Source organism: Hetaerina americana, unplaced genomic scaffold (genome assembly GCF_022747635.1).
Source record: "Hetaerina americana unplaced genomic scaffold, ioHetAmer1.1.p SCAF_5, whole genome shotgun sequence".
Taxonomy (NCBI): Eukaryota; Metazoa; Arthropoda; class Insecta; order Odonata; family Calopterygidae; genus Hetaerina; species Hetaerina americana.
The window spans coordinates 89,342,882-89,357,850 of NW_027287095.1; the positions used below are offsets into that span (position 1 = coordinate 89,342,882).

General features: G+C 35.8%; 1 protein-coding gene across 1 annotated transcript; it reads left to right on the plus strand.

The window, feature by feature from the left end:
* The first annotated feature begins 1,856 nt into the window (after positions 1-1,856).
* On the plus strand, positions 1,857-13,021 carry Arp1 (Actin-related protein 1). Its single transcript, XM_071592363.1, has 9 exons — positions 1,857-1,963; positions 2,248-2,312; positions 2,390-2,591; positions 2,681-2,805; positions 3,026-3,169; positions 5,005-5,170; positions 7,471-7,644; positions 7,763-7,825; positions 11,199-13,021. The coding sequence occupies exons 1-9, from the start codon at positions 1,916-1,918 to the stop codon at positions 11,340-11,342; spliced, it is 1,131 nt and encodes a 376-aa protein (XP_071448464.1). The 5' UTR covers positions 1,857-1,915; the 3' UTR covers positions 11,343-13,021.
* The last annotated feature ends 1,948 nt before the right edge of the window (positions 13,022-14,969 follow it).

A 14,969-nucleotide genomic window follows, 5' to 3' on the forward strand; every position in this document is an offset into this window, starting at 1 on the left:
ATTGGTTTCTTGCTATTATGGTTCCTGATTGTCCGGGAAAAGAATGGGTGTCTGTATCTATCTGTAATGGAATCTATTTCCTTGATTTTTATGGTCTGATGTACCCAAGTAGTGTAGGGCCTAAGTAATTCCTTCAATGTCATTGTTAAACTCAATTGTTCTGAACCTTTCTGAGAGTCTCAGCCTGGCTTGTTCTCTTAGCAAGTGGCTCCCAGCCTAATTCCTGTGAAAGGCTTGTCTATGATAATAATTTTTCACGAATTTGGCAGATATTTTTCTGGACTTATTTCAACTCTTTTTGCCAAGTTTTCCCCCAAGGATCCCAAATACTTGCGGCATGTTCCGAATAAGGTCTAACGAGAGCAAAATAGCCCCTCACTTTTACTTTGTCATTACATTTCCCTACCACCGCTGTAATGAAGCCGAGTTTATTTAAAGCAGATCTGCATATTGTCCTGATATGTGCTCCCCATGAAAGGCATGGTGTTGGAACTACCACCAAATATTTAACTTGATTGGCCCTAGTTAGCACTGAACCCTCTTATTTCATAATTTTTATCCTGTTCATCACTTCCTTTGTTCCAAAATTCCAAAAGTGCATGGTTGAATATATGAAGCAGTAATCTCCATTCCTTGCACCAATCTGATATTGTGCTAAGTCTCGAGAGAGTAGCTCATCATCTGATGGGCTTGTTATTACCCTGTATACCATTGTGTCATCCTCAAATAATCTGAGATTGCTGCTAACTTGTGAGCTTAAGTCATTAAGTTACATCTATTGAGCACAACCCATCGATGACTCCTAATTTACTAATTTGTCATTGATACCGTAGCATTTAGTTAAATCTGCCATCCACATGTTGATATCAGATAAACTAAACAAGATACATTTCTGTGCAATGGGTTTCCCAGAATGGTGATTCCTAAACATCAGGTTGTTCGTGTTCAGGTTTGCTTACAGTTGTAGTTGATGTGACCAGAAGATGAGCTACTTTTGAAGACTTATCACTTTGGTGAAACTTTGCTTCATTAATATCCTGAGAGCAGACAGTAAACATTCTTTGTTGAAATCTCAAGCATCACCAACAACAGCAAATGTTGGCTGACGCTGGAAAAGTTATGGTCTTATCATTTTTCAATATTCATGGAATGGTATCTCCACATGTAATAATTGCACACACAACTGTAAATGGATCATACCGTGGGGAGGAACTAAAAATTCTCACGAGGTCAAATTCATGAGGCATCAATGTGGCTCATGCTGTGATGGTGTTAGTGCTTCATAGTTGGTGTGAAAAGTTTCTCTGTTGTAATTAATTATCCAAAAAAATGTATCAGTTCAAAGATGATTATTCTTATAACCATCATGCATAGTAATCGGATTTCACAGTAACTACCTCAAGTTATTGATAAGATTATACAGTGACAAATTCAGCCTCATGAGAAGCAGCAGAAAAATATTACTATTGTACATTAACTAGATCATCATCTGCTACCATCTGTGGTGACCATTTTATCCAAAGAGCAGGCTTGGCTGGCCCAGGGATCGCGTTAATAATGAAATTTGAAAAGTAAGATGCAATAAGGGCAAAATAGATTGTTATCTGGCATGTAAATTACCAAGAAACACTAGTTAAAATTATGTTTTATAATATGATCAATGGTTATGTTTAAAAGAAAATCTCAAGAGAAGATAATTTAGAATGATTTTTATTCAGATATTGCTACTATAGACTGGAGATATTGTTACTATAATGGATACTATGTATGGAATCCTATATTCTGCAATGGTACTGTGAGTTTGAATTTCCCTCTTATTATTCGCATCGATGTCATCAAATTGCGGAAATGACATCACTGAAGATAAGTTCCGGTTTTCGTCTTCATATGTCCGCTGCTCCCTAACTGTCTGGCTATGGAACCGTATGATGTTATTGTAAATCAGCCAGTTGTTATTGACAATGTAAGTTTATGCATAACACGAAAATACGGTGTATATTTACTCCATTAAATCTGGCGGGCAGCAACTCTGCTGTCAAGTCTTTTAACATAGAATCATCGCCATGTTGTAGAATAGAAAGCATCCTTTTAAAGCGAGACAAACAAATTGGCGTTCGTTTCGACAGTGAAACCGAGCCTTGTTGGTTTTTCGCTATCACTGATGATTATGTTCGATATCCGCTGAACTTGAATGGTGAATTGATTTAATAAATTATAGTTAATTTATGTCAATAAAATTCCTCTTAGGGCTCTGGAGTAATTAAAGCTGGGTTTGCAGGAGATCAAATTCCGAAATGCAGATTCCCAAATTAGTAAGGCTTTATCCATTATTTTTCTCTGTCTTATACCGTTGGACCCGGTGATTGTAACGTTATTGAAATATTTCCAGTATTGGTCGACCAAAACATGTACGGGTGATGGCTGGGGCCTTAGAAGGAGACCTGTTTGTAGGCCCGAAAGCTGAGGAGCATAGAGGCCTTCTTAGTATTAGATATCCAATGGAACATGGCATTGTAACGGATTGGAATGACATGGAACGAATATGGCAATACATCTACAGCAAAGATCAACTTCAAACATTTTCTGAGGAGGTTAGAGTTAAATATTGTTAATTACAACTTCAATTAAAATTATTACCTTACTCAACTTGACTTTGTATAATTCCTGTACCATTTCGCAGCATCCGGTATTACTCACAGAGGCACCGTTAAACCCCCGAAGGAACAGAGAGAAGGCTGCAGAAATTTTCTTCGAAACTTTCAATGTACCGGCGTTATTTGTGTCGATGCAAGCAGTGCTTAGTCTGTAAGTTTTGGTATTTGATCACAATTAGCAGTCTGTGTTGATATACAATGAAAATGCTTAAAGCACCAAAATTGATAAAGGGAGTTGCTTTATTAATAAAATTAACCTTGTAAGCAGAAGTGTGCCTTTGTTGCTGAGTGTTAAATTGTGTTTGCCTACAACGTAGAGTTCTGTTTCCAGGTACATAAATTTAAATTAATATAATTCTTTTTAATTACAGTTACGCTACTGGTAGAACTACAGGTGTTGTCTTAGACTCGGGTGATGGAGTAACCCATTCAGTCCCTATTTATGAAGGCTTTGCGATGCCTCACAGCATAATGAGAGTTGATATTGCAGGAAGAGATGTCACAAGATACTTAAGGTACTGCTTTTTACTCAAAACAAAAGTTTTCTTTATTATTTAAGTCGAAACATTGTGGTACTCATTTAAGCGTGTCTTCAAGACTAAGTATAGACAATCTGTAAAAATCAACCTGATAAGTCACTAATGTATTTCTTTTGTTCATCACCAGAAAAAAATATCGCCATAATTATTTGATTCAACTTCTGTTCCATTGTTAGAAAAGAGTGTCTCTCTTATATTTTAGCTGAGGAGCATTTTTCCTAATAAAAATTCTCCCTTCTTCTAATAATTTTTTGTATAAATTTTGTATTCAAGACATCCGTTTTCTATGCATGCAAACACTTCAGCTTTTCTCCATTATAATTCACTCAAGGTTCACCAAATGGCCCTATCACCTTTGCGGATGCATCCAAACTTGCACCAATCCAGTCATTCATATCCCCTCTGATATACAGTTCTAAGATATATATAATCACAGTTGCCAAGCAGAAACCATCACTTACAAAGCAACCCCCATGAGTGGTGTTGACTTCACCTATTCACAGATATCTTATCGACTCTGGTAGCCAAAAAGTGTTGACTATTATGTTGCCCATCTTGACAGACAGTGAGATAAATTATCAATCCTAAATTCCCAACAAATGCTGATGTTGTCCAGGTTGTTTCCGTGATAAACAGTAGTTTTTATATGTTTATTGAACTTAGGCAATTGCTTTTTTATGAATATTATTCTCAATCTGCTTTTAAAGAAATAGATGATGACATGAGACACATGAAATGTATGCCTTGTAATTCTCATAGATTTTTCCCTTTGTGAGTCATTATATATTTTAGTCACACATAAACATAAATATCTTTCATTGTCTTCAGTATGATTGTGATATAAAAACCATAAACACAGTAATCAACCCGAAGGTCGGTTTGGTAGGTGATGGTAGAGTTACCCCGGGACTAAGCCCGACTGCGTGTGAAATTCACACATCAGGGTAGGGGGGCCAGTTCCTTTCCCTGTGCTGGTTATGATCTGATCCTGAAAAATCACATAGCTTGGGTGGAGCTGCAGGTGCCCAGAGTGCCTTGCCTGGGAATCGAACCCAGGACCCTCCAGTCAGTAGTCCAACGCTCTACCCACTGAACTACCACGATCCGATAGTGATATAACGATCTTAAATTACACTTGTAATTCTATATGCATTTTAAAAATTTTGAAAAAAAAAGTGTTATACTTCCACCTCATAGCAAAAATATATTATTGAAATAGCTGTACTTGGATTGGGGGTATTTGTGAAGAGGCAAGTTGGGAAGTCACTTCACTTAAGGAAAAGGTTTTGTATCTTAAAAGACTGCTCTAAAGTCCTAAGTAACAAGACTTGCATTATTCCGTAGATAAGGGAATGAAGTCTTGAGTCTCTGCAGAAGACGGCTGCCTTGTGGTTGTTGTTGTGTTTTTTTTCTCTTTCCAAAGAGATGTGATCAATCGCCATTGGGAAATGCATAGTTTCTGCAAGAATCACCGAATAGTCAGTAACATTTCAAGTCTGGAATGTAACATCTTGTGAACTACTCTTAAAACATTACATTCTTCTATTCTCGTAATTGAACTAAGATATCTTTATGTTGAGTTAGAAGTATTTTTAAAATAATAATTGGTAGCCTATTGTCTCATAGATGGCGTCTTTAAAATATTGCTGGATGAAAATGTTAGGGCTTCTCTTTGTGCAGAAACTTTTATTATGTCCTTTATGCTTCCGTAATGACCAATTTACCTGGATACAATTGACGTATTTTGTAGGTTTTCTAGTCGTTTTTATAATTAAATTAGTTTTAATAATTCATTTCCTAATTTATTACAGGATATTACTTCGCAAGGAAGGATTTAACTTTAGGACTACTGCCGAATTTGAAATTGTCCGCACAATCAAAGAGCGAGCCTGCTATTTGGCCAGCAATCCCCAGAAGGAGGAGACACTGGAGACAGAAAAGGTTCCCTATAAGCTTCCTGACGGCAGTACATTGGAGGTTTGTAGCCCATTTGTAGCACCTGGATTTTAATTATGCATGTATTTACATATATTCTCTAACTTAAACCTTTAGTGATCCTCTTCTGCCTACAACTGAAATAAATGTTAATTCTACCACCCACATCACCCTTATACTAATAGTCTACATTAGTTTGAGTCGGATGTTGTTTAATAGATGTACCATGGATACAGCGTTTTTACACTCTCGTTTTCTTGGAAGATGATTTTTATTAGAGTATATTCTCATGTGAGAATGGTTTCCTTTTAAAGAGTTATTTGCAAATGTAGTAAAATAAATTTATATTTTCACGAACATCCAAGAATGTATGGTTCTCTTATCTAGTATAGTACATTTTTAATCACAAAAATCCATTATTCTTTTGTTTATAATTGTGGAAAATAATGCACAATTTTTTCTATTTTGCCAAAAAGCTTTTGGCTTACAATATGTATTCATGATGATTCAAACTTTCTCCACCATGGATTTAAATTTATGTAGTATTTTGTATTGTTAACCTCCTTTAATGGGGACAAATTTCCTACTAGTCCCACTTCCTGGCGGAGTTTTTAATCCGTGGATAAATGATTTATTTTATTATTGGAATATATTATCATTGATTGGTTATTGAGGGAAATTAAAAAAAAAGAAATTTCTCTCTCATTATTTATATGTATGAGCCATATTTTTTTAAGAAAAATTTGCTAATTTCATGCAATAAAAATGAAAGCAATGGTTTCTTACCGATACAGCAATTTCTTCTTTATTGAACACCAATGAATGTAGTTTGTTCTAATATTTATTTACACATGTACACACTTGCATTTCTGTCCTAGTCCTGTGCTTGAGTATGGTACGTGTGGAAGCACGGAGCTGCACAGAGTGGAATGTTGCACTCTCTTAAGCGGTACATTGTTTCCCTCCACTGCTTATGTGGCAAGCACGCTACACAACTCTTGTGTGAATGTTTTTTAGTCACAGTTGGTGAATTTAGGTCCGGGAAATACCTACCTGATAATCACAATGCGGGGTCTAATTTAGAACTTTTTCTCGGCACTTGGAAAATTGCTCCTCTGTATTTACTTAGTAGTCGATAAATGAGATCCGAACGGAAACTCAAATGATTTTCCTTTCCTCCACCAAATTCTATGAAAGAAGCAAAAAATACTAATAGAGTTCTGAAAGCTATAAGCTATGCATAGATGGAAAGTTAGATGAGATAGTAACACAGTCGCTAAAAAAGACTGCACACTGATGGAAAGCACGATGATGGATGCAAAAAATGAGCAGCACATCCAGGGTCAAATAATTCAAGACCTGGGTATCACAAATTAGGAACACCTAGTAATGGGTAACACCCACCTATCTGCTAAACGGAAGAAACAAAACTCTGAATAATGTAGCAGTCAACACAAAAGGCACTCAAGGCTCTAATTTCCACTCGAAAAAGAGGAAATCAAAGAAAATTCAAGCACTCAATGTACGCCCTTAGTGATTTGAATGAAAGAACTGCTAAGGTGCACCAAAAAAAGATTTCTATCCACCAAACATACACACCAAAACCAAATCCACTACTGTAAGAAAAGTGACCATGGGTATGTGAGAGAAAAAGTACCGCAAAGGGTGCCTTTGTTTCGAAAATACCGTAAAACTCTCACAAAAGTAAAGAACTCCATTGCGTCTACTACTTACACCATCGAGTTGAAAAAAGTTACAGTAGATGGCAGAACCATGTACAATCTAGATCCGAAAGACCGCGTCCCTAGATGCATTTCCCAAGGGGGAAAAATAATTTTGTGTGGCACGTCTATAAACGTTCCCCATTTCACCATCACCGCAGGCGCACGTCTAAAGATGCCCTTCCCATGGAAAGGATTAATAATTAGTATAAGGATGCGTGGTTGGTTCGTTAGGAGAGGCAAGGGAATTGTCCCTGTGCTGTTTGGTCGTTTGTGTCCATCCAAAACCTACCTCACTTGGTAGATTATGTATAATTATAGTAATTATACTTATATGTAATATTTTTATTAGTACAATATATTTGTGAAAATGTGTACATATTTTGTATGTTTTAGTTGAAGTTATTTCTCACCATTCTCTCACGAGGATGCTCAGCATATACCTATTTTTGGATGTATTTATTGACCTGTTATTTTGCGAGTGATGCACAATTGAACTAGGACATATTTGTGTGAAGGGGTGGGGTAAGGTAATGATCGTGGATTGGTGTGTGTATTTAGTTCCATAGCCTTCTCACCGACTTGACCTAATTTCCAATGTATTGCTTGTGTTTCTTGCAGATTGGGCCTGCACAGTTCCGTGCACCAGAAGTACTTTTCCGTCCCGATTTAATTGGGGAGGAATACGAGGGTTTGCATGAAGTTCTGCTCTTTTCAATTCAGAAGAGTGACATGGATCTTAGAAAGCTGTTATTCCAAAACATTGTTCTCTCTGGCGGCTCAACTCTTTTCAGGGTTGGTTTTACATTCCATTTTATTTTGAAGAAACTACAATTGAAGATGTAAAACTTGGCTCTCATTTCATGAATTCATTTTTCATTTGAACTGAATTCCTACTTAATTTTATTTACAGAGTTTTGGAGATAGGTTATTGGCGGAAATCAGAAAGTTGGCTCCAAAGGATATTAAAATTAAGGTAAGGATATAGAACTTGGATAAAATTGAAGTTGTGAAAACTTGAATGTATGGATTTTCACGAGTAGAGGCCTAAGAGTATAATGAAGATGTATGTTAAAAGGAAATTGGTCAGTAGCTGAATTCTTGATCCACCGGGTCATCGTGCCACTAAATTTTAATGCCATGAAACTCGGTGCATTTGATTTCTCATTCTATACATAGTGGGAGTGGCAGCGGTGACATGCAAAAAAAAGATACATATCATGCTCCAGGCTGGGGTCACTTTCTTTTTTTATGGTTTCTCTTATTTTATGAATTATGATATTTCAGGGAACATGAATAATTGGGAATTTTCGCCCTCTTTACAATTTTTTAAAATAAGAAACTGGGTATCCACAAAGTAGTGAACATGAATTCACTGTGAATTAGCTTCAGATTTATTTTTCATACCTATAATTTGTCCTTACGGTAATTCCGTTGATTATTTTATCGTAATTTTAGCATGAAACTTGTTTCCTTCCGGTATCGCACTTGTCATTCATACAGAAAAGTTCATTCAGTTGAAAATATAATCAGTGCACATTATTCAGTGGTAGATGAAAAAATTCCCAATCAAGTTACAGATGAGGGTGATCTGAGAAGTTCTCATCCTGATGATGAAAATGACAATTTATGTTTCCGAAAAAGTTTCATTTTTTAACGTAATCACCCTAAATGTTAATGCATTTCATCCAGTGGTGTTCCAGTGCCATTATCCCGACTCTGTATTGTTCTTCTGGAAATGCTACTGAGTGCTCATCTAAAGCCATAATTGCTTCATAATTGGATGAAAAATATTGATCACCCAGGGAACTTATGAGTTTTTGGAAGACGTGGAAGTCCAAGGAAGTCGAATCCGTGGGATCGCAATTTGGGGCAAATAGCAGAAAAACTGAATATGAAATGGTGTAAATATGGGTCTCCACATGCATTGGAAAAATAGGAAATTGTATGGGACTTGATAGAAAGGTTGTAAATTGTAGGAAAATGTGAAATTCGATAAAGCAAGTGCAGAGTTTTACTGTATTGATCTTAGCTCCTGTGTTAGAGAAATTTAGTGTTATTGCAAAAGATTCATTCACATTTTACAAAATAAGTCATTTCCCATGATCTTGTGGAAAATAGTGCATGGCATATATTTTAGCAAATGAGGTGCTTTCTAATTTCTAATGTGTCTCTAGCGACTTGGCCTTATAAATTTAGTCCAAGCACAGCTGAATCATGAGCCACCATGTTATTATCTGAATTTAAACTGATTATCATTTTTAATCAACCCCAAACAAATGCAATTTTCTGTACCTCTGGTGAAAATTTAAGATTCCCAAATATCCTTATCTTATTCTATTTCTTAACTGAGGATAATTATAACTGTTTTGCCCCCCCCCATTATGGGCTACAACTTAGATATGGTAACTAGTTTTATGTACCCTGATGGCCCCCAGAAGCTTTGTTAGTGCTGTTGGTATTATAATCGCTCCTAATACTATCCTCTGTGGCATAAGGCTATTAAAATGTTTGATATACTGTTAAAAGCCCAGCTAATAAAGACAGAGAGAAATTGCTCAATTATTTATTTCACCAAATTATGTTGGCGGCAAATGTGTAAATAATAGTAATATTAATTGGTCTCATGACTTAACAAAGTAAAATATAGGCCATCAGAGAACAAGCAATCAACTGTTTCAGTGTCCCAAATATTTAGTCAGTCTTCCACGCTACAATAGCATTTATCTATCAGAAAATGCTTGAGATATTTCTTAAATGTACCATTAGAAGGAGCTGATTTTATGCCTGGTGGCCGATTGTTGAAAATTTTGATGGCCACATGAAAGGGACTGAGGGAATGAGAATTGGCGAATCTGAGAAACTAATGGGGTGGATGAAACATGGTGGAAAGATGAGTGTTGGAATATGGAGATTTTACGGAGGCCAGGTGTAATTGGAGTGCTGTGCTGGAAAGTGAAAAAACGGTCTGCAAGTAAGAAGGGAAACTCAGTTCACATTTTCAAAGATGGGTTGGGAAAAGAAGAAATTGAATTTAGGGATTTTAGAAAGAATACTTAAGAGTAACTACTTTGTGAAGATATTTTAACAGGTCAGCAAGTTTTAACATAGAACATATGATGTCTCTGAGGATACCAATGGCTCACGTGATTGTAAAATAGAAGAGGTGTTAAAGGAAATGAAGTTGAACAAGACTGGATGGCTATTGTAGGCCAAATCATATTGAAAGAATGAAAAGAGCTGACCATCTCCGACAAGGGTCTAGCCACATTGAAACAACACTGGCTCCCTTTAGATCGCTAAAGTAAAGCAATGTTGGGCCAGAATGAAGGTTGAATGGTTGACATCCATATCTCTGCCAAGATGCTCTTGTCCCCTATCTGCATTCAGTGTTCAGGTTAAACAGAGATTGGCAAAATAAACCAATGTATCTTGAGTGCCTGGGCTTCCTATGCCTCCCAATCTGACAATTTAATGACTTAGCTTACCATATTAGATTTTCTTAAATTTCAAACAATTTGGTCTTTTTATGGTCTATTTAGCAAATTTCACCACTGTTTGACTGATCCCTCGGGTGTTACAGCCATTCAAAATTTGTAAGTTTGATGTAGTTATGAAAAATTGTTTTTTGTACATAATAGCCAAAAAAATATATTTTGGCGTAATTTTCAGATTTGGGATACTTCTATCGAATATCATTATAAAATACCATGTTTAATAAGTACAATTAAGGTAAAAGGTGATTTCACCGCAAAATTTTCTAGATTGAAGTTAAATTTGTGTTAAAGGAAATGGGTTGAACTGAATTTTTTCACCATGTTCACTAGAAGTTGGCAATTTTCACAGAAAAAGTTCATCAATGCTTCTGAGTTTAGGTCTAAAATTTAAAAAATAGAGAAATGCAGGGAACAGAAATCATAGGGTATTTGATGTTTTTTAGTACCCATAAGCTTATTAATCTAAATGAGATGATCATTGATCCTGTTAGGGTCTCCCACAACAGACAAGTTAAATGGGATAAGAAGTAGTCAACATGCTGGTCCATTCTTCATTGAGGTGGCTGCTGAGGCAAGCTACTCTAGAGGGGTGAACATTTTAGTCTTGAAGTCAGAATAGTATTGGCTTCTATAAGTTGCCCAATGGTGCCTTATTATGTGGAAATCAGTCAGGGTTTTACTAATAAAGCCAATGAAGAGTACAAGGCATTTTAATTGTGTAATTAGCCACCATTTTCAACAGCAACCTTAGAATTACTAATTATATTTTGCCATTTCATTTGTATGGTGAATTGTAGATGCATGCACCCATCATTTTAGACCCTAGTTTTATTTGTTGGCATTTTTTTGTAGATATCAGCTCCCCAGGAACGTCTCTACTCGACGTGGATTGGAGGATCAATCTTGGCTTCCCTTGACACCTTCAAGAGGATGTGGGTGTCGAAAAGAGAGTATGAGCAAGAAGGGCAGAGGGCCATCCATCGGAAGACGTTTTGAATAGCAGCTATTGATTTTTATGCGCTAGTGGTTGTGTGTATGTGTAAATGGTTGAGGACTGTAACAGAGTACGGGAAGAGGAGACAACTTGTAGAGCAAATTTATTTCGGAAATGTACAAGTTTTTGGACAGGTGCTATCGAATGGGAAAATATGTTGGCTCACTCTTCTCTCTTCTGTAAGATACATGGCTTTTATCCTTCTCAGTCCTGTCACTGAAGTTAATTGAGGGGCAAGTTAATTGAGCAATGGATAAAGCTTGTGATGAATACATACAGCGGTTTGGCTATTTCCTCATGCATGACTGTTGGGCTGCAGTTTTTTAATTTATTATGCTTTCCAATCAAAAGAAACAGGAAGACTGTTTTGTCTTAATGTGAAAGCGTTTTATTACAATGCAGAGAAATTGTTATGATTGTGAAATAGAAAGTGTGTTGTATTTGGTGATTGCTGCTTTCATATTCTCCCATAATCCTGTTGATCAGTTTTTCACTTTCCTATGGCTGTGCACCGGCTGGCATAATTATCTAATGTTTCTATCTTGAGTCACTGCTAATTTCTGCCACAGAAGCTTACTAAGATTTGTTTAATTTCTTGAGAAAGACTTTGAGTTTCTAACAATTTTAAAATTATTGATATATAAATATAGATCAGGTGGCAGATATGAATTGTAAAAAATATGCACAGAGATGGATGTATTAAATGATTGGCAAAGGTAAAGATGGTAACTGACTGCTGACTAAAATGCAATGTAAAAGTTATGATAACATGTAGTGTTATCATAACTTTAGTAGTTGTGAAATTATTATCATTTATTTAATGCTTAGTGTAAGCATATGCACAAAAATTCTCTTATTAAGTCAGGTTTTTTTCATGTGAAAAAATTGCTTTCACTTTAATTCCCTGAATAAATTATTTATAATTGTGTTGAATCTGCAAAATTAAAAAAATATATAGATCAATAAAAAAACAAATTTAATATAGGTCATTTTTTGGTAGCCATAATATATCTATCCTTTAAACCAGGCCTAACTCATTTCATTTTCAAATTAATGCACATTTTTTTTATATTTATAGAATATTATACAGTACTGTTGTGGGCATTATTTCAATTTGCTGTGATGGATTTGCTTTATTTCCTAATTTGTGGAATGCATTAAATTGGAAGATAGTGAAAATCATGGGTCTTACTTATCAGGTGATTTCCATTATTTATACCAGCTATTTGGCATTCATTTCCAGTGATATAAATTAGCCATTAATTAAATTTGTTTGATATTGCAAGCATTTCTAAGGTCAACACATCAGTTGTGATTGGAAGAAAGACACCAATGAAGGATTGAATAAAGTGTGATACGCATTACAGCTGCAGGTGCTGTAGAATGCATTCTGCTTCATTCCTATTGTTTTAAATACTTGATACCAAATCTTATAAGGATAAATTAGCACAACAGTGCATAAATTGTCTCAAGTGTTATTTAGGTTCTTGTTAGAACCAATCATTGCATTTTTATGTGAAATAATTTCTATTTAAATATTAGTTTATACTTTTTAAGTAATAAAATTAATTTAATTGGTAAAAACAAATATTTTGTGCATCACTCAATGAAATATTTATCATCTCCCATCCTCATTATGTGGCATCTTTTATGTATTTGTTTTGTGCCTTAATTCCGTAAAATAAAGCAAAAAATAATTAATGTTGGCGTTAAAAATTGCTTTCCATTGTAGTTAAACCTGAATAGAATTTAGTTGGCTTTAATGTGTTTCATCAGGGTAGCTGAACAGTAATACATGTATTTTAATTATACTTAATGCATGATCAGCACATTATAAGTTGGGAGTCTGAGTTTACACTGAAATAATGAAATATATTTGTTTATTTGACAGTTTAAGTTAGGTTCTGGATGGATACAGTTTGAACAACGGTACATTTCTTAGCCTCTCTTAAGAAAAAAACTTGGCACCAACACTAAAATCTACCCTTCTTCAATTTCGCACACTTCCTTCATTCCACTGATCTTTACCTAACCTTTTGATATTCTTTCCTTGCTTACATAATGTATTCCCATCTATCACAGTTCTCAACTTCACATTGCTAGGGAAAAGGCTGACAGTCCACTTTTTGTCTCTGCTCCTGCTTGATTCTCCTAAGAATGTTGGATCTGTTTTGGATTTGAAGATTCATTGAACTGACTTGAAAAGTGGTTCACCAGTAAATAGTCCGTCAGTTAATGCAACAAACGTTACTTGAGGGACCTTCCTTGGGAAAGTTTGGAAGAAATACCCTAGCTTGGAGGCAACATGCACATATATGGTCTAAATATGTATATGTGCTTCTTTCTACGCGCACTTTGCCTTAGCCCTCTAGCAAGTGCTATTACCAAGTGTAAAATTACTGAGATTTGATATACATGTATGTTTTCTGATATGAATTTGTATAGAATCTAATATTTAGATTCTGAAACCAAATTTTTCCATTTTTACTCATTGGACTAGCATAACATGTAGTCTGATTTTATAATGTTGCTCTTAACTCCATTTAAATTTAGTAAACACAAAATAGAGGGTAAGAGCATAAACATGAAACAAAGAGAGCATAAATAAACAAGTCAGTCTGTGGCATTTTTTGCTTACGCCCCAAGGGTCAATAGTTGTCCTAGTGGTAAAAGAGATGTTAAGAACAAGCTTCAAATAACAAAAATTTTTTGTTCCACAATTTAAGAACTTGCCTTCATTATACTCTGAACTTTCCTTCAGTGAATTATACATGTTAGAGAAACTAAGTCCTAGAAGGTGAAAACGATTTACATCAAAATTAGATCACTCAAGATGGCAATGGTTTCCTATTTATTTGGATCCAGAGAGGTTCATACGTAATTATTTTGAGAAAAGGAAGACAGTTGGGTTGCTTAATTCGTCCAACTTTTTTGTAGGTATATGTACTTAAAAAGCAGCATTGGTGTGGTTTTAACCTTAATGGATAGGTTGTTTCATTTTTTTGTGTCCAGTTTCCTTTTGGTTTGTGATAAGTTTGAAGTTTGGTGTCTACTTATTCTTGTTTCCTTCGTGACCTCCTTTTCATGCTTTATAATTACATACTGCTGAATTCATCATATTTATCAGGTTCTATCCTCCCATGGACTACAACCTTGATGTGGAGAAAAGGCTTGTGCATTCCGATGGCCCCTAGGGCTTTGCTGGTGGGAGGAATGATGATTGCTCCCAGTAGGATCACCCATGGTTGGTTGAAAATTAGCAGCCAGACAAAAGGTAGTCCTCGCAGCATCTGTTCCTCAGTGAGTTGGCTCCAAAAGGCGTCTGACCCCAGTGAGGCAGCCTTTGAGTGATGGCATCATGTTAAAAACACTATTAAGGAAGGCAAGGTGGAACCACCTCAATTATTATTCCCAAGATTGCTATGATGGACAGTATAGAGAAAATGAGTCCTGGCAACTACGGGACTCGGCCATGTGTTGTGCCCGGCAGTGGGAGAAGCAAGGTTTCCACGGTTGTCATCTCACAAAACCCTTGCACAGCCAAACCAAGAGCAACAGCACATAATACAAAGAAAAAGACTGAATTAGTTAAAATACGTAGGAATTTGGAATGTTAGGAAATGTTGAGG

Coding starts and splice junctions, on each gene's coding strand:
- Arp1 (XM_071592363.1), top strand. CDS start 1,916: ATGGAACCGTATGATGTTATTGTAAATCAGCCAGTTGTTATTGACAAT. Junction 3,170..5,004: donor GATGTCACAAGATACTTAAG/GTACTGCTTTTT, acceptor AATTTATTACAG/GATATTACTTCGCAAGGAAG. Junction 7,645..7,762: donor GCGGCTCAACTCTTTTCAGG/GTTGGTTTTACA, acceptor TTTTATTTACAG/AGTTTTGGAGATAGGTTATT.